The following is a 23,387-nucleotide window of genomic DNA, read 5'->3' as shown; positions in this document are numbered from 1 at the left end:
AATTCCACTGTGGCAACATCAGAAATCTGAATAGAGAACTGCAGATATAAATCATCTACCTGTAACCAAAGCAGGAGTAGCAATATAATAATAATCCTTGCATTTGATATAGCACCTTATCGCTTCTCAAAGACACCTCAAAGCGCTTCACGGAATATATTGTAAATTAGAAACAACCGTGCATTTTGTGGGCAAACCGCGGCAGCCGATATAAAAAATATTATAAAATCACATGACTCCTCATTGCAATAGACCAAACGTAAGCAATCTCTGCGTACCATTAATCTTCAAAACTTGGACAGAAGTTTTAGTTTGGAACAGTTATTTCAAAGGAATCCAGCAATTCTACTTGGATGCGGTTTAATTCCTCTGTGACTTTCACGTTCCAAAATTAGTTGCAATTAATAGTGCCGCCTCAGAAAAATACCATCTGTTTGTGATCTTTCACTGTGGTACTTCTATATAATTATCCATTTACAAATTGTAATTACACTATTCAAGAGTGTCACCAAGTTTAATTGCCAACATTTACATGCTTGCAGCATTGAGGTTTGACCAGAATAAGGGTACAACAATTGTCTGCTCTATTTGTCATACCCATTTTTTTTCTTGAACTTAATTGTTCATCCTTGGTTGACAGCAATGTTGGAAATATGCATCAACAATACTTATCTATAATTACAGCAGTACTCATTTACTACTGATGCAACTATGACAGACAGTAATCATGTAGAATTTAGCTAGTACTGTGAATTGTGAAAGCTATTGTGAAAAGCTTCAGAATGCCCGAATAACCCTTTCCAACAGCATATAATTTTCATGCTGCACAGCACAAACTTGTTTTTCAAGTACCACCTAAAAGACTAACACAGTACCCGTTTCCTTTAAATGAAGGGAACCTTTTGGAAAGGTACAAAAATATAATCACAGAATCGAAGGGGCTCAGTTCCTTTCGCATCATGAGTTAAGGGATTATTTAAGTGTTATTTAAAGTAAATGTTACAAACAGGCTAATTTAGAAAAGCATTTCACCACCTGGGTTAGTCTAATAAATCACAAGTAAAGGTTGAAGGCATTGTTCATAGCACAATGTTCTACACAATGACCAAATCAAATCCAAATGTTATTAACTAATTTCAAGTAAGAAAAGAGCAAATTACTGCTTTTCTTTTACACTGAATATCAACAGTTCTTAAGATTCTCCAAAGTACAGCAGAACCCTTTAAAACAGATCGACAGCATAGATGATGACCTCGTTCCATCAGTCAAATAAAACTGTTCACAGCTCTCTGTAAAGTCATCACACTTCATTCACAGTACTGATTCCCACCAATAACTGCCAAAAGCTATGTACTTCGCATCAGCTTATTGATGCCTTGAGTTTCCAGTCAATTCTTGTGGATGAAGAAAATGCACAATTCGAGGTTTGTTACTAATTTAATACCAGACATGTAAACTCAGCTGGAGCAGATGAGCATACATTGCCGATTTACATCAGACAGATCTAATAAGGACTTTTATAAAGGCTGGGAATTGTTTTGCAATAAAAAAAATGCTGGATATTTCAGCACTCCACAGCACTCAAAAAGTTTTAAAAAAAGGCGCTTAAATGAAAATGTCAGAAAATAAGATCTTACCGTTTATTTCGATCATTCTTCATTATCTATGTTTTTCTGAGGATTTATGAGTACAATAGTTAAGAAAAATAGAACAGCAAAGATATCAGCTGTGCTATTACATTCTAATGCAACGATTTACATTCTGAGAAGTAACCCAAGGACATATTGAGCAAGAGTCACAGCGAGAGACACTAACTGTCAGTGGCAATCTTGAAATCCAATTGAATATAATTTGTGCCCAATGTTAGTTCAGTGAAATATATTTTAAGGATTCGTAGGCAATATCCCAAGAACAAAATGAAATAAACTTAACTTTTTATGCAGAAGTATTAATGACCCACTACAGCTAATAACTGGCAGCAATGAAAAAAAAGGATATTGTTTTTTGTCGTCTTTCAGACCCCCGCTCTCGCGTTTCTCTTTCTTCTCCTTTTCTTTATCGTGTCTGGATTCCTGCAAAAACACAACGCGTCAAAGCACTGAGTGCATCGAGAACACTTTCACGTTTGATGTATCACATATCCCAACCCATATTTCTCCATTAGCATTAGAAACCATTAGTTAACATATTTGGAATTTTAATGGTAAGCTGGGAAGAAAGAGGCCAAATTTTTTAAGCACCGTGTGTCAAAATTTAACAGTCTAGAATTGTGGAATATCTTAAAACTCACTGAATTTGGAAGCTGGTTCTTTTTCAGAACTAAGAAAAGGCGGCTTCCAAATTAAGAACTTTTCAGTTTTGTGCAGTTCTTAACATTCAAAACAAAAACTGTTCTCGCAAGCGAAGATCAAGTGGAATTTCCGACCTCTTAATTTCTACACCCGACATGTAAAGACATCGCCCCCTTGTTGTACGCAAAGCTACGATACCTTTTTGCTGGCTGTCGAACTTTTTTCTACTTTTTCAGACTTAATGGAATCGTTCTTGTCCCGGTCTTTGCCAGAACCCGATTTGGAACTCTTGCTCTTCTCTTTCTCGCTCGGGCGTGGGGAATCTGCCGGGCTTCCACTTTTACTCCGCTTTCCAGAACCACCTGTTAACAGACGGACTTCTTAGTTCTCATACTGAAGTCACCGGAACACAGGAGAATACAGTATTACCAATACATAACTCCCCATCACTAAATAAAAGACTCAACATTGCTGTACCTTATCAAACACAGGAGCAATGTTTTTTTTTAAAAAACCTGGATTCCCATTGAGGGAACATTTTAAGTTTGTTTTCAAAAGAGCGCGCAGGGGGAAAACCTAAAAAAGTAGATATTATGATTTATGGATCGATAAGTAAACCCAAATCTATTCGAAGGGGTTCTGTGATAGGCTGAAGGCTGCCTTTAATTAATACGTACAGTATCATAGGATATTGGAAAACAACACTGGAATAGGAAATGCAAGTCAGATTACTCGATTTCGTTTCCTCGCAATTTCTTAGCCTGTGATGGAAAGCTGGAGTCCAATTGAGAAATGCAGTGGAAGACAAATTATTTCCCACAGAAGCATTGAATAGCACCTCTTGCTCAAAGCACTGTATTAAATCAGTCTGTGAAAAATGGAAATGATCCACATCATGCAACCAGCTGGAGAGTCTCACCATCGAGACTTATTTACCAACATCAAATATTACAAAAAAAGTGATTGACATTAATGATTTTTCTCTCTACTGTTTAAACTGTTTGAACAATGAACAACGATGACACTACTGGGAAAGGGGAAGGTGGAAACTGAATTTCTAATTCCAATGCTACAAGGCAAGTGGATTATCAACTGACGCCATCATTAAGCAGGTACAGATGGGTCTGTCAGTTTCAAAGTAGGATCCTTTTTAAACTCCAGCAAGGGAGCTGAAATCCTCGATTGTGTTTCTTTTATATTACAACAGTTCTCAGCCCTCAAGGTTCAATGGATTGACCCTTCGGAAATTCTACCTTCAATGACTAAACAGCCTGAACACAACTGACGATTTGATATTCGAACTTACCAGTTCCATTTTCATCTTTACGACGTTTTGATTCTAGTGCATTTTCTCGATCGCTATTCGAATGATCCTGGGAAGTGAATTGCAAAAAAACACTTTTCATCTATATCAAAAAGATTTAGAAGCAAAAGTAAGTAAATGTTCGCTCTCATAGATCAAAAGCCAGACGATACAATGAAACTGCAACAAGCTCACATAGGCTAGGATTTTGAAATAAAAAGGATTACGCTGAAAATGAACAGATCAACTGGTGTCTGGTTTAACATTCCAAGCATGACTTTTCACTTAATTTTCCTCTTTCAACTTCTGATGGTTCTGTGGATTTTGTTTTTATTTGCAGTAACTCGGTCACAAATTCACAGCAATTTAATATCCCGTAAAATGTGTAATAAATTAACTGATTGTAAATGTCGACCTTTCGCAAGAACATAGATCGCCCTCTTTCTGTTCCCGCTTTAAATTAAACAAACCTAAAGCAAGATCTGAACGGAATCTCTCTACCCTCCTAATTGGAAGTAATCATTATGAGTTGAAAACCATAAAAACTAATTGCATGAAAATTGAACGATGGATTAATCTCAAATGAATACCAACTTTTACAAAAATGTATGAACTCAATCCACAAATATCAACAGGGACTATTTAACAGCAAAATGCAGAGTCTTGTGATGAAATTGGTGGAGGAGTTGGTGTCAGCATCTAAACTTATTTACCAATTGGAACATTTCCAGAATGGTGGAACATTCAGAAGCTTCATCAGAATCGAGGGAAAATGGTCTTAAAAGTCAAAGAAAAATATGCACCCACATTTCTCAAAATGATATGATGCAACATTTTGAACGAGATGCCGGAGAGAGATGAAAAATACCAGTGTCAAAAAGGCAGAATTGTTTCCATCTTATTTTTCAGATTGTGCCTTACCCTTTTACGGTCTTTCCTCTCCTTTTCTTCTTTCTTTTCCCTCTCTCTTGATCGATCCCTCAACTTTTCCACTTCTTTCTTCTCCATCTCCCTTTCTTTGCTCTTAGACTGTGTGCCTGTGCTATGGTTGGTATGATGTGGGCTATGGTGCTGTTAAAAATGATGTAATGCATACTTGCGATCACAGTGCTCCAACAGTATTTCATTAAAAGTCCATACAAACATACACACACATGAAACTCCTCAGTTTTGTGCTGCAATAGTTTCAACACAATGATACATTTGCTTGTTAGCTGGTAGTAATTTAGCAATACATCTGAATAATACAAGTGAAATTCAGTTCACAAACTGAACGGAGACTGGACACATCAGTAAACTAGGTAGTTCTTAAACCATCATGTGGCGTCAGATCACAAGACTCGTATAGGTTCTTTAATAAAAAGCAATTTTAAAAAAACTAATGCTCAACAAAATTTAAATTCATATTGTGTGCAAATTCAAGATCAAAAGTACATGAAACAAATTCAACCTTTACCCTGTGATGAACAAAACCATAATTCTTATAATGTTAATCACAGACAAATTACACATAAATTATACAAGCAGGTTGTACAACAGCTCTATCAACTCTTGAAGCACTGACAAGGAGTATGTTCTCTCTGCGGTGGCAAATTTGTCTATGAATCCGGCCCCTCGTTTCTCATGGGATTTGTGCAAGAGACAGACACGTGTGGCCTCATCTCTGTGGAACCGCCTCAATGCTCCACCTTTGAACTTCTTATCCTCTGTAAAATATTTCAGCGCCTAAGGACATCCTTCCGACATGAAAGCCACTCTGTCAATGCAATTTGTTTTTGTTGGTGTGTAGTTAATTAAAAAAATATTGTAACATAGGCCCTCAGGCATTATCAGAGTGAACACCAACCGGGGTGGGGGATGTTACGAAGTCAGAAAATAAAGAGAATTGGGAAGGAAAATAAAATCAAGATAAAAAGGATTAGAATGTGTGCTTTTTTTAAAAAAAAGTTGTATTTATTCTAATAGGTTTGGTCGAAGAGTTAATATCCACAACTAGATTTGCAATTCAGAATTAAAAAAAGTGGCTGCTTTCAGCCCCCAAGTTTGACATCATGCCATATCGACTCAACAACGTGACAAGGAGCTACATCAAATGTAAAGATCATTATATTATTATATCAAATAGTTTTGTAAAAACATTTTTGATTCTGCATTACTTGCAATTTGCACCTTGCATAGCACATTACACTCCTTGGGACTGACTATACCCTCCGAGATAGTTTATTTTACCAGTAAGTCACACAAATGTCCCACAGATTTTCCAGAGGTTGCTCATTGGCACACGGTAAAGATTGTTGCAGTCCATTAGGCTGGTCCCAGAGTAAATTTTCTGTCATCCCTCCCAAAAAATTGTAAATTGACACACACCACACACCCACCAATCACACCCACACACCAACCATCCCCACCAACACCAACCACACCCACCAACCATTGGATGAATTCTGCGTCATATAGCTATCAAATTCCCTCTTGAATTTGCTGACCCACAACAGAAAGTCACGCTGCATCAGTTTTAATGGGAAAAGAACACTGTGAATGTATATACAGTTGCATTTTAGAGCTTTTTCACATGTATTCATCCCCGAGTATAAATAATCTAATGCAGGCCGAAACATGTAAATCTTAATATTCACACAAATGCAATTTCGAGCATCAAAAGGCGCTGCTGGATGAATTAAAACTCTTAATGAAATAGGCAAAATAGTTAAAAATGTGTAAAAATTGAATATAAAACATCTACATTTTACGGAAATATTTATCTGAATCCACTTTAATAGGTATATTTTGACAGTGGTTTACAGCTGCCCAGCCTTAACGTTCTCAGGGAACCAGTGGAAAATGAACATGCACGGCACCAAAATAATAGAAGCATTCAAAATGGTCAACATAAATTCACTGCACGGCACAGCTCAGTGAGATTATATTAACTTATTTTATTGCGCTGCACCTTTTGAGTCTACAACTCTAGAAAAACATTACCTGGAATTGTGATTTGTGTGTCTGTGTGTGTGCGTGTGGGGAGGGGGGGGTGGGGGCAGTAAGTTTCCTTTTTAATAAAAAAAAATCAGTTCAGTTGAAATAAATCTGCTGCTTCGACTGGGAAAGGTCTGAACAGAAAAGGGCAAACTCATGTGTCTGAACACATTCACAACCTGGGGCAGGCACAAGGTGACCTAAATAGGGAAATTGTGTTTTTTTTCTATTAAACACACATCAGAAAGTCATCAACGTGTTTTTGCAGCATTCCTGCCATGTTTGCCAAAGAGGAGATGCGACAAAACCAACAGCACAGGAGGAGGAACCAAGTTAATTTAACTGCACGTTTCAAACATCATTTGCCCAGCTTCAGCGAAAGCACGCACGAGCCCAGCAGTAAGTTCTCAGTTATGAAGCAATCAGCTCCTATTGGAACTGGAGCATCGTAATTCTTTCAATACAGGAAGGTACCCAGTACTTCACAGAAAACAGCGATTGATCAGAAATTTGCAGATCTCTTTTTGATTAATGCAGCGAAGAAAGCGTGATACAGGAGATGATAAATGCTCATCTCGAACAGATGACTGACATATCCTCCGGCAACATAAAGTAAGGTAAAATGGAAGAACTTAAATTAATGATAATTGCTGCTCAATACTTAACCAGGTTACGCTGATTACAAAGTGGAATTAGAAACCTATAAATAACGGCAAAATATTCCTTCGCTGGCATGACTAACATGATTACAGTGTAAAAATTATTATTGTGATGCAGCTTGAAGCCAGGTTAATGGCTGGAATGGAACATTCAAGTGCTTTTCCTTGACCTCAATATGAACCATCTTCAAGAAAAGGGGTTCAGAAATCTGTCAGTGTGGTTGGACTACGCCCTTTATAAAATGCCCTTTGGGAATACTTGCTTTTCCCTTTCCCACCCTTTTAATTTTTTTTTAATTTATCCATTCAACCGTAGATTTTTTTTTAAATAGGAAAAAATGGGGCAGACAAAAAATTCCAGGTGATATTTACTGGAACTCTGGACACGATTATCCAACATGATCCTCATCGGTTTAATATTGTGCAATTGCGGATTATTAAATCGAAAGTAACATTTTCCTCTTCGTTTCCAGAGCCTTAAAATGATTATTCACATTATTCCGATTCTCCCTCAACACATCTAGTATTTCTCCACACGCCATCCTTTAGCTGAAAGAGCATGGGCTGATGAGTGATGTTTTAAAGTTAGTCTGGTGGAACCTCGATTATCTGTTCCACTGAAGGACTTCTGCTCCCCCAGCGGATAATCAAGGTTTCGCTGGTCGAATGAGTATGAAGCACTGCGGCCTTTATTCGAAGCACTGAATGCAACATTACAGCTCACAGGAAATTCTAAGCTGTGAGCGTTCAAGTTATTCATGTTGCAAATTGCTAAAGACTGCGTTTAAATGTGAGCAGGAGCAGAGCAGGGAGAGGCAGATGATTGAGAAACCAGATGATCAAAGTGCCACTGTAGTAATTTCATGATTACTCAACACAGTAAGTGCCATTAATTCACTTGGTAGAGATGTTGGGTACAATCCTGTCCTCACCACGATGTCCGTAAATGTGCACTTCACCCAAAGAATCCCCTGTGTAATTATCAGGAGCATGTACCCTGGTTCATTCGGCTCCTCAACTCAGAGGCTAAAGGCAAAATACTGCAGCTGCTGGAAATCTGAAATGAAAATAGAAGTCACTGGAAACACTCAGCAGGTCAGGCAGCATCTATGGAGAGTGGAAAGCGGGACTTTATTCACTTTCCTCTCTCCACAGATGCTGCCTGACCAACTGAGTGTTCCCAGCGACTTTTGATTTTATATTAGCACGGAGGCTAATTGGGGCAACTGCAACAGAAAGACCAATTAACTCAACTATTTTGCAGTTCTGACGAAGGGTCGTGGACCCGAAACATTGACTCACTTTCCTTTCTCCACAGATGCTGCCTGACCTGCTGAGTGTTCCCGGCTCTCTCTGTTTTTGTTTGCTGTTTCTTCTTCGCTCCCACCACCCACCCCACTCCCACAACGTTTGGATCTGTTTAACACCTCCTCTTGCATTTTCTGGCTGGCTCAAAAAAATCTCTGAACAGAATGAAATGACTGCTGCAGAAGCAAACATTCAAAGCATCTCATCAAGGCAAAGCATCTCAAAGGGCTTTACAGACAATATATTTCAAACACAATTTTTTGCCAGCAAAATTCCAACAGCAAGTGCTTTTCCCAAACGCCTTGGAACATCCTCCTCACATGGAAGGTGCTAAGTAATTGTGTATTGGACTGAATTTCAACCTGCTCAGCAAAATACATCCAAAGTGCAGATTTAGATAAATATTTCCTTAAATGCAGACGTTTTGCATTCTATACTTATACTGCACAAATTGGAACGCAGCTTCAATGAAAAAGGATTACCTTTGCAACACGTCTTTCACGAAGCAAAAAATTGACGATGTAGGCGACAAAATCGGGAACACGACCTTTCAGAATATCAACTTGTGTTGTACAACGAAGCAAAGTTCTTCTTCATCTCCATTTAAAAAGCTTCATCTTTTTACTTATTCATATGGGCCTGGAGATATTTTTATACGCCATTTCTCATTGTTTGACGTTCTCTGATGATTTGTATTAAACGGTCAAATATAACAATTAAATTACTCACACGGTGATTCATTTTTCTGCTGCTAAAAATGTTTTGTCCTAGGTGCACTTTACTAACCAGGACTAAGACTACATTAATAAAATGCTGCCAAGATAATTCGGAGCTCACATCTTTAAGATTCTTTTTCCAAGTAATGTCCTAGATTGCTCAAATACAAAGTGCGAACTGATGAGAGCAGATGTTATGATTTGATTTGACAAAGGCTCAGATCTGCTATAATTCTCAAGAGTGGTTGCTTGCCTACTTGGCAATCTCCTTTGGGGAGAGGGTGAAATCCGACTATTTCTTTATATTTGATAGCAACAGAAGCCTGAAATGGCAGGTGCTGAGGTCGGCAAACGACATCGGTGTGTGCACACATTCCTCTCATCCATTCAACCCATGAGACAACATGATGTACCAGTTCTCCTCTTGCCCCCTGCATTCATTTTAGAAATGAATGCCTAAAATATTTAGCTCAGCATTGTTCTGCGCTGAATTGGTATCTAAGAGAAGGCAGGGCTCACCCACACCTTGGACAAGTGCAAGAAAAGTAATTTCAAAACACCTTCATTCTCCTATCCATTAATTTACTTAATAAGCATGCAATGGCTTATTATAAGACTGTGCTTATAAAAAGCCTTCGAATCAAGGGTCTTTTTAAAAGCCAATTCAAGCTAACAAGCAAATGTATTTCATTTCTAACAAAATCCAATTTGACCAAGTCATTTCACTTTAATCTCATTTTTTTTCACATCAATTATGCAATTCATCCAGTAGTGTATGTACATTATTGACACTCATCCATATTTATAAGTCCGATTTTGACCTTTCCGTGAAGTGTACTTCTACACCTCAACGGTGAACAATTTCGGAAAGATGTTTCGCAAAGAAAAAAACAATTTTGCAAAGACCATCTTTGTCCTTAGTTTCTTTCACAAGCCAGATATAAAATATGACATACATTCCATGATTATTTTACTCTTTTACAGCTGCACACCGTAGAACAGGTTGTCTCAATTTAAACAAATAAATAAACATCAGAAAGCAGGCAGTTTTAAACCATTAAATGGCGGGTGCGGCCATTTATTGGCGCAAGGGTTTCGGGGCCGATTAAGAAACGTAAATGGTTAAAGTTGTCAAAATAAGCGTTAAGTGTCAAACCTTTGCTGACGACTCCTTGTGTTCACCGAGACCATCCTGTAGGAATGAATGGAGATGACAGATGAGCTGCAGCGCTTCTCAGATACCAGAGGGCTTTGGGATGCAAGGTGACGACCCCTCTAATGTCTTGCTTCTGACATGCAGTTAACACCTTTAGGAACTAGGCTTTAAAAATCATTAATGCTTACTGGACAAGATAGGAAGCTTTATAACAATGGATTTATAAAAATTGAAAATCTAGATATCAGGAAACAGTTTACTAGGTAGGATACAAATCGTTACTGAAATATTTTAAGACACGTCTTAATCCTTCTCTTACATGTTGCATTGCTTTACAATTTTAGTGCATATTAATATTCTTGCTACTTAACGGTAATTTACAAAATCAGCTAAGGCATAAAATGCCCTGACTTATTAGTGTTATTATAAAATGTAATCCAAAATGTTACTGTTACCAAATGTACATAAACAAAATAGACCCAAGTTAAATTATAAACCTTTACGTGTGGTGTTATATAATACTGTTTCCTGTGTAAGCTAACTAGGTGATTAACAATTAATGTCAATGAAAGTGTTGGAGGTGCAGCTGAACAAACCACAGATCGCTTCTTTAACCTCCCTTCCAGTGCAATGCATCCAGGTACTGGAAACTTACAGCTCAAAGTTTCAACCCACTGCAAACTCAAGGACTCGTGGGGTTCATCTACAATAAAATAAATACAGCAAACGGTGCAAGGAAGCATCTGCCCTGATTCTTCCATTAGGACACACCCACGTTTCGTGTTGCGTAGAATGCCATGGGCGGGCGGGCGCTCTTGGCTGGAAGGCTGGCTTTGCTGCCATATCTGCTTTATCCTAGAGCAGGACTCAAAAGGTGGGCACCCCAAGGGAAAACAAACCCACGAAGGGAAGACACTACCAACAGCTGCATGCTGACAGAATTTACACAACTACAGGAGCTCTGATCACCGAGGAGATATTTATAGACTTTAACGGAATCCCCTCCATTATTTCCTTCCTAGAAGGCACGAATTGGTAGGACGCTCATCATCAGGCCTGATGAATCCAGAGGCATCCGGTCATTCTGATCTCCGACATTCTTCAGTGCTATACCATTCTTCACTCTCAGTGCTGACTTTTTTTTTGGCGACTCCACTCGGAAGCTATTTTGCTTGTAGCATTTATTGCACTCCAAAAACTGACCACTTAAAATAATTTGAGGCACTTCTGAGAAAAATTTCTTGCATTCTCCTCATACTATTTACAATTTTGGCTAGGTCCTTGAAGCCTTTTTTATAGAAAAATTTGCTTACAAAAATGTCCACCAATAAAGAAAAGGAATGCATTTTCTATTAAATAGAAACCTCCAGAGGCTCCAACGTGCACCTTGTTTCACTTGAAGGAAGACGGATATTTCCAGAACACTGGTATTCCAAACAGGAGAGCCAAATATTGCCGTTGCCTTCCTTAGGCTATACTAACCTTTACTGTTGTGGAATGTGATGGTGAAGAGTGGGAATCAAGTTTGCGCCGTTTTTGTTCTGAAACAGATAAGAAATTACAATATAGTACAATTCCCAACATTAACCTAACAATAGACCAACGCATTGTAGTTTCGTCCACAAAATATATGGGTCAATTCATTTTACAGTATATTCCGCGAAGCGCTTTGAGAAGTGTCAACGACGCGATAAGACGCTATGTCAAATGCAATGATTATTATAATAAAACATTAATGAAATTAGACGTCAAGATCGTTTAATGCCCCAGGTATTTGGTTATTTCAAACTAATGCCTCAATTACTTCAGTCTTGTACTGTTGATTCAAATGAATGTGCACTTTTATTGCTAAATTATACACTTTGTCTTATGTACGTTTAGGATGAAGAGCTAAAAAATACGCAGCCGGAGACTATTGTAAATCTTGCTCGCCATCTCTACAAAAATGTTTCAAAGTGCTTCACAGAATATACTGTAAAGTGAATTGACTACATCCTGAAGACGTGATAAGGCACTATATCAAATGCAAGGATTAGTATTATTATTTTGACTACTACTGCTGCTACTATAGTCATGCTTTAAACGTTCTCCCTCGACAATTACAGTCCCCAACAGGTGGTTAATCTTACCCCTATCAGATTCAGCAGATTCTGAACGTGGAACCGGCGACTTCAAGGACCCAGCAGTGCCTGACTTTTCTCCTCCTTTAGTGCCTGTATGAATTTCCTTGGATTTGCCATCCTTCAGTGCATCTCTCTCCTTGAGTGGCTCCTTATCTTTCTCCTTTTCTCCATGCGATTTTGCTTCAGTGTTGCTCGAGGTCAACTTGGACTTGTCATCCTTGGCATTCTTGTCTTCCTTCTTCATCTTGTCCTTCTCCTTCTCGGTCTTCGGGGTTTTTTCCTTGCTCTCCCGCGATTTCTCCTCTTTGTTCATCCTTTCTTCTTTTGATTTTTCCTTCCCGTCTTTTCCTATTTTTGCCTCTGGAGTGACAGCTTGGATTGTTTTATCTTTCTTCTCCTTATCTTTCTCTTTCCCACTTTTTTCTTTTTCTTCTTTATCTTTTGTGGTTTTGTTGCTGTAAAACAAGTAACAATTGTCATGACTTGAACATCGTTGTCAGACGAGATTAATTTATGATTCTACCACTAATACAGTAGCTTCAATCAAGTTGCAAGCAGAGCAGCAGTCTTAACAACCAGCTAAGATCTCAAATGTCAAACTCAAAACAGACGCCTGCATTTATGGAGTAACAATAATAGTTACCTACAAGGGTGAATTTCACTTTTACATTTACTAATAACTCTTCCAAGTCAAAACTCTTGTTCTCAACAGCATTTGGTCTGAAAATTTGTTTGTTACCTCCCCACACCCATCCTGAGCACCAGCAAAAAAGGTTACAAAAACACAGGAATGTCAAAGCTAATCATAAATATTTACAACAGCTTTCCCCCCCCCCCCCAATCAAGCTCCTTATGGCGATACCCGCTATTTAAAATGAGAACCAGTGACTGATTTTTCTCCTCCTTTAGTGCCTGTATGAATTTCCTTGCAATTGACGGATTACGAACAAACAGCGTTATAAATCCTAATTTTCGGAAACACAGCCGATTTTTTAAAAAAAAAATCAGAAGTGCCACAAAATTCGAGAAAGCAATCAATCATCCAGGCGATCAGTTGTCAGAAAGTGGCTATTTTTACAAAGCCAACAGTTCATAATCCATAAATCAGATCTGTAAACACGCCCACTACTGCAAAAACGTGCTAATCACGTGTATTCAGATAAAAAAATATGTAATTCCATTAATCAAATCCTTAAAAGTGCCACCTGTAACATTGATCAATATAAATGTTGGCTGCCAACCTACAATTATCTTAAGTATTCAGACATCTGGCAAGTACTCTGAAGTAGAACGCTTCTATCCTTGAAAGACTTTGGCAGAATGCAGTGTTCTCACCTATTTACAGCACTGCTTCCATTGCTTGATGCGACTTTTGGTGTTGCATTCGCAGCTTTGTTAGTAACTTTGACAGCACTCTGACATTTCTCCTTCAATTTATCTGTTGAACACAGAATAGAAAGATACCTCAGAATAAAAGATATTCAAAAATATGCTTGCTTGAATATATTTTTAAGAATAGCTAAATATTTGAACACAAACCTATATTTTAACCAATTATAAATCAGTTATTGAAAAAAAAATACCTTTGGCCAAGTGATTAACAAAGGTTCCGTGCGTGTTCATCACTTCGTAAATGGGTTACCTCAGCGCAATGCTCCCCAACGATGTTCTAATTCAGCACATTAACATTTAATCTACTCCCCACCCGGCTCTACTGTTAGCCTTGAAACTGCTCATTGTGTGTGTGTGTGTGTCCCCAAAACATTTAAAACTAATGTAGAATAAAACGAATATAGTTTAAGTCACTTATTGACCTTTGTTTCCCTCTTCTCAACTGTCAATAGTCCTGATGACATTCATACACACTGTGTATAGATATATATTAAAAAAAATGTGTAACATACATATAAAATAAACTTTTTAGCATCTGCTGGCACATCTAATGCTAATGAAGTTAACCAAAGTTCCCATTTGGTCAAATCCCTGAATGGGTGGCAATAAAGTAATTATATCAATGAGCTATGACATTTTGAGGGCTGATCTACACTCGGCGTCCGAATGCTCGTACCAGTCTCCTCAGCAGAGCCCTCTTCTGGTTTAGTTGCAGTGGCAGTTGCTGCCGCGGGTTGTGTGAGAGTGCCTGGCCCATTCTGAACGGTTGAAGGCGTGGTGCTCCTGGCTGGTGGGTCCTTGTGGTGGAATTCATTTTCAGGAACCATGTAAAGTTTCCTGCTTTTCAACTGGCCAGAATAGCTGCAAGTCGCACAAAGTGTTAAAACAGCAGAAAACAAGGGAACGAAACATCTATTTGGTGGTCGAGTAAAATTACCTCGCGTCTACTTAATTCATCCTCTCTAGAAATCAAAGAAAAATATTTATTTATATAAAAAGCCGCTCTCGAAGAAGAAGAAGAAATGATCTCCCAAACCCAATCTTGGGAACAGGCCTTTCACTTCTTGCTGTAATCCAAATGCCATGGTCATGAACTCTCTACACTGTACACCGTTTCTGTGGTTGAGACACTCTTATATGCTGGAATGACACCTCTCTGATTGACAATGCATTTTGTGCATCTAACCTCTGGACTCTCAACCCTACAGTAGCTGGATTTTTTTTATATAGAAAAGTCTATGAACTAAAAGCAGTCCAAAATATTCAGGGTTTATCAAAAAGCATCAACCATCACTCATTTTTTTTTTTAAAAAAAACTTCCTGTATTGCAAAAGAAATCCTGCAAACAAACAAGTTAATTTGTAATACCATAAAAAAATTACACGTATCAAAAGCTACCTGTCGAAAACTGGACATAAACCGGTTTCTCTGCGCAAAATGCTCTGTGAATAAACCACCTTAGAGTAGACAATTGGTCATTCTCTGCAGATATTCAAAAATCAATTCAGTTGTGAGAATTCCAATTTGCTCACTTCAAAACTAAATTACACCGATTCTTTAGCAGCTGAATAGTGCTGGATAGCAGTGCATAAAAGGTAGAGAAGCTCAGGGAAAAACATCTAGATCTCAGATTAACTGTCTACCCCTATTTAAGATTAAACTGCTAAAGGTCTGTGGCACAAAATCAAGTTGTCATATCCATCACAGGACCTCGGTGAAACGATTTGGTATTTTCTTAGTGTGTCGTTATTACAGAGTAATACAACCACCTAGTGGTAGCAAAAGGATTCAACTGAAGTTTTCAGATAGAATATTGATGGCTGTTCATTCAGCATTTGCCCATCCAGACATTAGCTAAACAATCAGTCACCGTGATTTCAACGGTTGGCATCTTAATAAATGGATGCGTTGAATGAAGCCCAGTCGGTTATTTTCCCCCTGCCGTACAAGTGCTTTTGGCAACCCATCTTTGTCCTTTTTAAAAAAAAGAAAAATCCCTGCATTTAAGTTTGAACACCGAAAAATGTTATTTTTTTTAAAAAAATGTATAAATCGACTTGACTTTTGCAAAATATTTTCGATTAATTTTACGTGTACTTTTCATTTTTTCTGAAAACATGCAGATATAATTCTAATTTCAAGATATATATTTTGAAGGATTAGAAAATGGAGAAGGTGCCTTTATATTCTCATCACGACAACACAAAGCACATGTTTTTTTCCCATTAAATGACAATCATTTGATTTCACTTTGTTACCCCATAGCCAGAGCGTATAGATCAGGCCTCTTCTCCTTTTCTTCCTGGCAGATTTTATGCACTCTTCTCTCCAACGCTTGACCCAGATTGAGCACTTTTGGATACCATGGGAGGACTTTAGTTAAAACAATCAATATGTTCCGGATATGCACGTACTCTCCAGTTTCAAGGCAGTGAACGGATGCCTAAAAAACACAAATGGAATAATTCAAACATAAGGTGGCTTACAATCGGCTTTGTGTCTTTGCGCTTGAGATCTCGAAGTTTGGTGCGTTCATTCATATTTAGTGAAACCAGTTTTGTCTGAGCAAAAAAAGACTGATTCCACCCCCCCCCCCTCACCACCCGAAAAAAATGTTCTGTGCAACTTTCTGAAATCATAACTCGAGCGTATATAACACACCAAAAAGAACGAGAGAGAGGGAGAGGGTGGAGGAAATAACACAAAAATGCGCTTCTGGTGTAACATGCAACATTTCAGAGCAGATTCAATGCGACATTGAATTGGTTCAGAAACATTGCATATTTCCACACACAGCTAGAGAGACTTCTTGTGGGACTGAAATCAACCTTTGCTCAATGGTTTGATTTCAAACAAGTTCTGCCACCATCTTGGAAATCAGGAAGCTGTCAAGACTGGTTTCCAAATCCCAGAGGCAGCATTTGAGCAATGCTCCACGGGACTGCAACCTACTTAAGTCGTTACCCAACAGAGTTAAGTCGGTGTCCTATTTTTAGCAGCACTCAAACACTGATCCCATGATCCGAAGCAGGAAGGTAACACAGAAATCCTCAAATGCAATTACGATACTAAGGCTGGGGGAAGATCGACAAAGAAGCCGGCTGAGTCAGTACAGACTTCAGGATTGAACTGGAGTCATTACAAGTATACAGGGTTCAATTAATTTCACCCACAAAACACAGTAAATCCGTTTTACAATATACCTTGCGAAGGGCTTTGAGGCATCTCGACAACATGATAAGGCGCTATATAAAATGCAAGGACGATTATCATCATCATTATAGAATTCCAAACAGGGCACTCTTACTAACTGACATGTAGGGGGAGCACTGAGTGAACTTTAATTTCTCCAGTTTTGATTGATTTTGTTTAAAGGGCGAACACTGATAGCTTGTTGGGGTAATGGCTGAAGAATTGTTGACTAACTGAGTGAGCTAAATTAATATTAATGGAGGAATGATCATCAACGACTGTGTATACTAATCCAGCTTCCTCACTGTCAAGGCTCAGTAAATCTTCCAGGACAGCACCCAATGCTTAGATAAACAGTTAGAAATGTTTTTTTTAATAGTGATAAGAATATTCAGAACCTATGTGCAAATAATCTCCATAGGTCGAGACGCACAATATTGAACAGAACCCAATGTACACTGTTATCCCAGCCTCCCTCACCCTTCTCAAAATGGTTGGGCTAAAGTTGTTCTCAGTGGACAAGGAATCTGCCATCTTCCCATCCTCTAGCCCCCCACCCCACGGATTTCAGAGATGGGTTTAGAGTTCCAACTGATGTATGTATCTTATAGAAATGCATACAGTGTAATAACGGATTGCAATTCAATTCTCTTCTCAGAACTCTAGCACAGGAAAGGCTCTTCCTTTATTTCAAGCCACATTTTCCCTGTGACAGCAATAAAGGGCACCGGAGTCAATATTTCTGTATAAACATTCAAAGAAAGTCTGCGATGCTTACTTTGGTCAATTTGTAATGCCACTTATGTACAACGTGTCTGAAATTCTCATAGTCTAACTGGTCAGCCTTGTTTCCGCCATCAAATCCACTAGCTCGTAAAATTGTGAGAAAACCTGGGTAATTACCGCATTCCTGAAAAATAAACAAGATCACAAGAGAAATGAACGCAAGATTATAAGGTTAAACAAAAAAAACTGGAATCCATTGATGTGAAGTGAGGATTGCTAAGAAAACACGGGACAACAAATATAAAAAGAATCTGCCACCGCTTGCTGTGTGTAAAGTAATGATGAAAGGTTACCTTTTCATAGATCGCTCTGTCACTGTGCCACCTGGTGACAGTCTCTAACATACTACAGAGAAACCTGCCATAGCGACTGGCCTCATTTTCTGTGCAGCTTGCAACGGTGTAGATTATATCAGAGAAGACCTGAAAGAAATGAGAAGATGCCCATTCAAGGTAAAGAAGATTCCCCCCAAAAAAGTACACAAATTCCAGTCCTCCAGCTTGAAAAGAAGAAAAAAATAGACTTACCCGATCATAACACAGAAGCGTAGAAAAGTTAGGCGTCTTAAGCTGATGAACTAATTCCACAAACTTTGCACAGTAAACCGCATCGATGGCGGAGAAGATGCATCTTGGGAAGATACACAGTTGGAGGAACTTGGTGATCGTCTCGTTTTTGGTTGATTCTGAAAGAAGCAAAATTATTGAACTTCTCTTAGAATTAACCAGACGAAAGCAGAGTTAAGGTCTCTTCCTTCACAAAGCAAGGAATCGGTCCCCAATTGTCTCAGTACTCACTTGCTAGCAGCCAGTTGTCTTTTTCCAGCCTTAACCTCTGTAGTACCCTCTGAACGTGCTCCATTTGTTTCTTTTCCTCTTCCTGGAGTTTGTCTTGTAATGCGGTGCAACGTTCCTTTTCCTTCTTCTTCTTATTAAGAGGCTGGTTAACAAAAAAACAAATTTTTGGGATGAACTTGCCAAAACCTTTACAGTGAGATATACACACTTGAGAGGGGACTCGATAGAAATGTTCAAAATTATGCAAGAATTTGATAAGGTGGGCATTAATATTTCTTTACACGGGTTAAGTCCAACAAGGGGGCACAAATATATCTACCAAGTAGCAGATCTAAAAGGGAGTTAAGGAGGAATTTCTTTCCGCAGAGTGGTGAAAATGTGGAACTCACTGCCTAAAGCTGTGGTTGAATCAAAGAACCATCAATGTACTTACGGGGAAACTTGATGCATACATGACAGAGAAGGGAACAGAGAGCATAAGAGGGGGGAAGGGATGGCAGCTCAATTGGGAGTCGAATCACTGATCAAATGGCCTTTTCCTGAACTGTAACATTCTGTGTAATTCTATAAACTGTGAGCGATCGCATTTGGTTAAGCACAATGTCTTCCACAAGGATATAGTTCAGCTTCAGAAATTCACGCTGCTCTGAGTTGTGAATAAAGCTGCTATGTTGGAGAGATCACACAGCAAAGCGATTCTCTCTTCAAGTAAATTGCTATGATTTTATCAACAAATTTAGGCTTTCCACAGACAGAAGCTGTGTCCATGAGGTTTCTAATTGCCTTTAATTAGTGCCTGGATCCTTACCATCTCTTGATTGTCATCAATCGCTTTCATTTGGATCTTTTGCTTGTTGACTTCTCTGTTGTAACTGGTGCTGGGCACAGCAAGGTCATACATAGAGAGGGACCAAAAGGTTGCGTAGAACTGAGGGCTGATGTCGTCCCACACTTTGGGGAGATGAAGCGAAACCACAGCATCGTGGACGGGTGCCATGACTAATTCGCAGGCACTGATGTATTTGTGAACTTTCTGTTGTTGCTTGTTCCCTTTCTCAGCTTTTTTCAGCTCATCATATTTGGACTAGGAAAGAGCAAACAAAACAAGAGAATCGATTACCCACCTCAACTCCATCTTGATGCAGGCAGCAAGCCAACAGATCTCACTTCTCAGTGTCAAAGTTAGATAAATGCCAGCGTTTGAAGCCAAGTGGAGAGACATGTGGTTAAGATACTTTAACCAATTTACTACTAAGCCACTGTTTGAGGTAGCACTTTTTGTGAGAACGATAAAAAAAATCTATCATTCAATATGTCTAAAAGCAAAAGGGGGGGGGGGTGAAAACAAGCAATACTCACACTTTCTTCGGAAGCAGTAAAGTAACCAGACAAAGCGTTTATTTACCGAAATGTGATGTGCATACATGGGCCGTGACAAGAAAAATGCAGCATCGTGAGGGGTGTGAAACTGGTTGCAAAGAACATCGATTGAAGGCACTCGTTTGATGTAGTCTTCTGTGCTTAGATTTGAAGCTAGAAATCCTCCAAACTGTACCAGCGTATCGTGACACTGCAAAAGCAAGATAAGTGTTTCTCGTTTAGCCTCAAAATTGGATTTCTTGACACCCAACACTATTTCTCACATTCCCAGTGAGCTCATATGAATCAAAGTCCAGTTACAATGCCCCAAAATTAATTTGACAATGATACATTTATTATTGGGTTGCAAGCTTTGTGTCACAAAATGAAAAAAAGGCAAATGTAGGTTGGCGGTGGACAGTGCTAAACACATTATCTTGAATAAACATTCCTTTATCTTGAAGACATGGTGTGGTTCATAAAGGAAATTCAGAGGTTTTTTCCAAGTTGAGTACTTAGTAATATTTTTAAATATCTGAATTCAAATTTAAACAAGAATTTTGAGGCAATCTGATGGGCACAGTTTGGTGACCATAAGATTTAAAGAAGTTAAATCTGCAAGTGGCTTTTTTTTTTGAATTCTTGCAGAAACAAAGCGTTTGCCAACAAATAGTTACTATGTTTGACAGCAATTCTCTGTGAAGCACTTGCTCAATGTTGTAGGTGCTGTATCAAATGCAAGGATTATTTTATAATCACACAGTTCCTTTCTCAAATTCAACATGTTGCCAGTCTCTCCTGTTTTCAATCAAATCAGTTTATGTTGCTGTGACTGAATGCTTGTAATCTTACCTGATCGTACAATTTTCCAACTAATTTCAGATGTTTCTCACCACCCTCCTGGAATATCACACAGTTCCTCTGCTGGGCCATAAGCAGACAAAGAGGGAGTGCCAGGTCATGGTCAAGCAGTGCATCTTTCAGTCGCTGAGATGACTTCTTTGTGTTACGGATTTGTCCAAAGTATCCGCCCTGAAAAACCACAACAAAGACCCACGTTAGGGCCAGGAAAAGAATCCCGCTGCACGAATTAAATGAATCAACTTCTTAGATGGCACTGTAATAACAGAGCTTAGTCTTGAGAACAAAGCTACTTCACTAAGTTTACATTCGTTCAGCTTCTTTTTGAGTAGTGAGTCACATTCCTACCTAGATTAAAGCACACAAATACCTTAGTATTGCTTGAACCAAATAACAACTCATCCACTCCCACTTTGGAACCGAGACAAATTTGGCAGTTGAAATGGGAATTCTAACCTTGAGCGATTGATTGTTTGACTGCCTGAGGTAGTACTTAATGACCTGGTTAGAATGCTTCCAGAAATAAAGCGTTTCGAAGGCAGGAAGTCGGAATTCGATTTCTCTTCCAAAGTCGCATTGGCCAGGGCCTGAGGAAAAATACTCTAAGAGGCCTAAATCAACAAGAGACACTAAAGAGACTGAATTATTTTGATGCACCAGTCAATCTGCCCACTGATGAAAGTGACTATGCGTCTTACAGCATCAACCAAGATGCAGAATTAATGCTGGAAGCATATCAATGTTGGCTTTGACATACAGAGTCTTTGCAATGTAAACACGATGATTGGATTTTAATGTTTTCTTACGATGAACTAACCAAGTGATGTGTTCCTGTATTTCTTAAATTGCGTACACTTGTGGCAGTTATGATGACAATTAGATAATCTTTGCACGTGCGGCTGTAATTAAACTAGCAGCTAAGAGCTCAGGGACATTGTCCAGCCTGGATTTAACCTAGGTGAAGGGAAGTAGTTAAGTGATATTCTTCAAAGTGCTGCACTGCACTTCATTCATTCCGATTGCAGTCTTGGAGCAGACTTTGTTTTTTTTTTAAATAAAAAAATCTATTTTTTGTTGTACAGGAACAGTTCTGAACCAACTCCAGGCACTTGAACGTAACTCAACAAAAGGTTACAAATTTTGACTGTACAGCACATCAGTCCATGCAAACACCTAAAGACCGTGCAACCCATTTCATATAATTTTTCCCAAGATTTGAAGAAGAAAAATCCACAACCATCGATAACTTATCGTCATTCATCTCTTGCTGACATTCTCACCTCTGCGCAACGAGAACATTTTAAAATCATTCAAATTTGCCTGACTGGAGGTACAAAACTTTTGTCCAGAGCAGCAAAAAAATAGAAAATCATGAAGCAAAATCATGGCTCGCCCAAGATTCAATGAACAATTTTTAGCAGTTGCTGTTACAGATTCGGTTAAGAAAATAAATGTATGAATCAATAACTCCTCTCACCAGGAGAGCGCCTTCAAGGTGTTTACAACACTACAGCAGCAAAACATCAATAGTGATAAAGAGGAATCTTGCTCCCCATTTATTTCAGTGACATGATGAAAACTACACTCCCATGCCACTGGAAATAGCTTACTTTTAGATTAAATTACACATGGAACATGCCCATATATTTCATCCAACAAATTTCTTGATGCTACAAGTCCAGTCGATTGTCAATTCAGCCATTGTGAATGTTGTAAATGCAAATCTTTCTTACCTCGGCCTTCAACTGTTCACCACCAGTCATGGCTTCAAGCTGCTCAGTTGTCATTTCCTCCGTTATTTCAATTCCTGCCATCTTCTGCACCACTTCTTTCAGGATCAGCAGATCAAAACTATGGGAAGCCGAGGGGACAGGAATTGGACATGAATAACGCAAGGAATGACACCAAACGGAGTGAAAACAAGATGAAACAGAAACCTGAAATAATAAGTGTAGTGAATGTTGCGATGGATTCACTGAGGTGATAGTATACAATTAACCATCAATAAAAATGCACACTACAACGTATACAAACATATAATATACAATGTTGGCAATAACTGCCAGAAAGGATAAGTTGATAAAAAGAGAAGGTTGGTCACAAGCCCATGATTCAGCTTTGATGCCAAATGCCAAGCAGAGTGTAGGCACTACCACGCATGGGTGCATGTGTGTGCGCGTGGGGGGAGAGAGAGAAACAGAGAGAAAGAGAGAGGGAGAGATATGGTGGGGGTGGAGGGGGGTGCAAGAATTCAGAATAGCCACCCCAGAGTATGTTCAAAGACCCTCAAGTGACCATCTACGAGCTGCAGAGGATCAACAGCAAAATTCTTTATTTCTCATGTACAAATACTCTACCTTTTCCCAGCCTTCAGTTGGTTTGCTACATACTGAAGAAGACCAGTAAGTTCTATCGGGTACTTTCTGAAAATTGCACCGCAAAAACTGGCCAGACCTGTTCAAACAGAT

At 38.8% G+C, this 23,387-nt stretch overlaps 1 protein-coding gene across 2 annotated transcripts in view; it reads right to left on the bottom strand.

Annotated features, from left to right (window-relative positions):
• thoc2 (THO complex 2) overlaps positions 1-23,387 on the bottom strand; it is a 49,403-nt gene that overhangs the window by 1,553 nt on the left and 24,463 nt on the right. Inside the window, exons 19-38 of one of the 2 annotated variants that reach the window (XM_042340563.1) lie at positions 23,277-23,373; positions 22,653-22,770; positions 20,911-21,090; positions 20,105-20,269; positions 19,508-19,783; positions 18,700-18,841; positions 18,430-18,587; positions 18,196-18,324; positions 17,895-18,026; positions 16,183-16,367; positions 14,601-14,785; positions 13,868-13,970; positions 12,539-12,987; positions 11,892-11,950; positions 10,410-10,445; positions 4,516-4,665; positions 3,598-3,697; positions 2,490-2,653; positions 1,999-2,072; positions 1,638-1,687 (exon numbers count right to left, since the gene is read on the bottom strand). In XM_042340563.1, the coding sequence (XP_042196497.1) occupies positions 1,660-1,687; positions 1,999-2,072; positions 2,490-2,653; positions 3,598-3,697; positions 4,516-4,665; positions 10,410-10,445; positions 11,892-11,950; positions 12,539-12,987; positions 13,868-13,970; positions 14,601-14,785; positions 16,183-16,367; positions 17,895-18,026; positions 18,196-18,324; positions 18,430-18,587; positions 18,700-18,841; positions 19,508-19,783; positions 20,105-20,269; positions 20,911-21,090; positions 22,653-22,770; positions 23,277-23,373 (2,930 nt within the window). In that variant the 3' untranslated portion in view covers positions 1,638-1,659. The remainder of the gene's footprint in view (positions 1-1,637; positions 1,688-1,998; positions 2,073-2,489; positions 2,654-3,597; positions 3,698-4,515; positions 4,666-10,409; positions 10,446-11,891; positions 11,951-12,538; positions 12,988-13,867; positions 13,971-14,600; positions 14,786-16,182; positions 16,368-17,894; positions 18,027-18,195; positions 18,325-18,429; positions 18,588-18,699; positions 18,842-19,507; positions 19,784-20,104; positions 20,270-20,910; positions 21,091-22,652; positions 22,771-23,276; positions 23,374-23,387) is intronic. The other variant, XM_042340564.1, reaches the window with a different exon arrangement.

The sequence above is a fragment of the Callorhinchus milii genome, unplaced genomic scaffold, assembly GCF_018977255.1.
Source record: "Callorhinchus milii isolate IMCB2004 unplaced genomic scaffold, IMCB_Cmil_1.0 Scaffold15, whole genome shotgun sequence".
Taxonomy (NCBI): Eukaryota; Metazoa; Chordata; class Chondrichthyes; order Chimaeriformes; family Callorhinchidae; genus Callorhinchus; species Callorhinchus milii.
The sequence above is the reverse complement of the archived record's forward strand: the minus strand, read 5'-3'. Positions and strand labels throughout refer to the sequence as shown.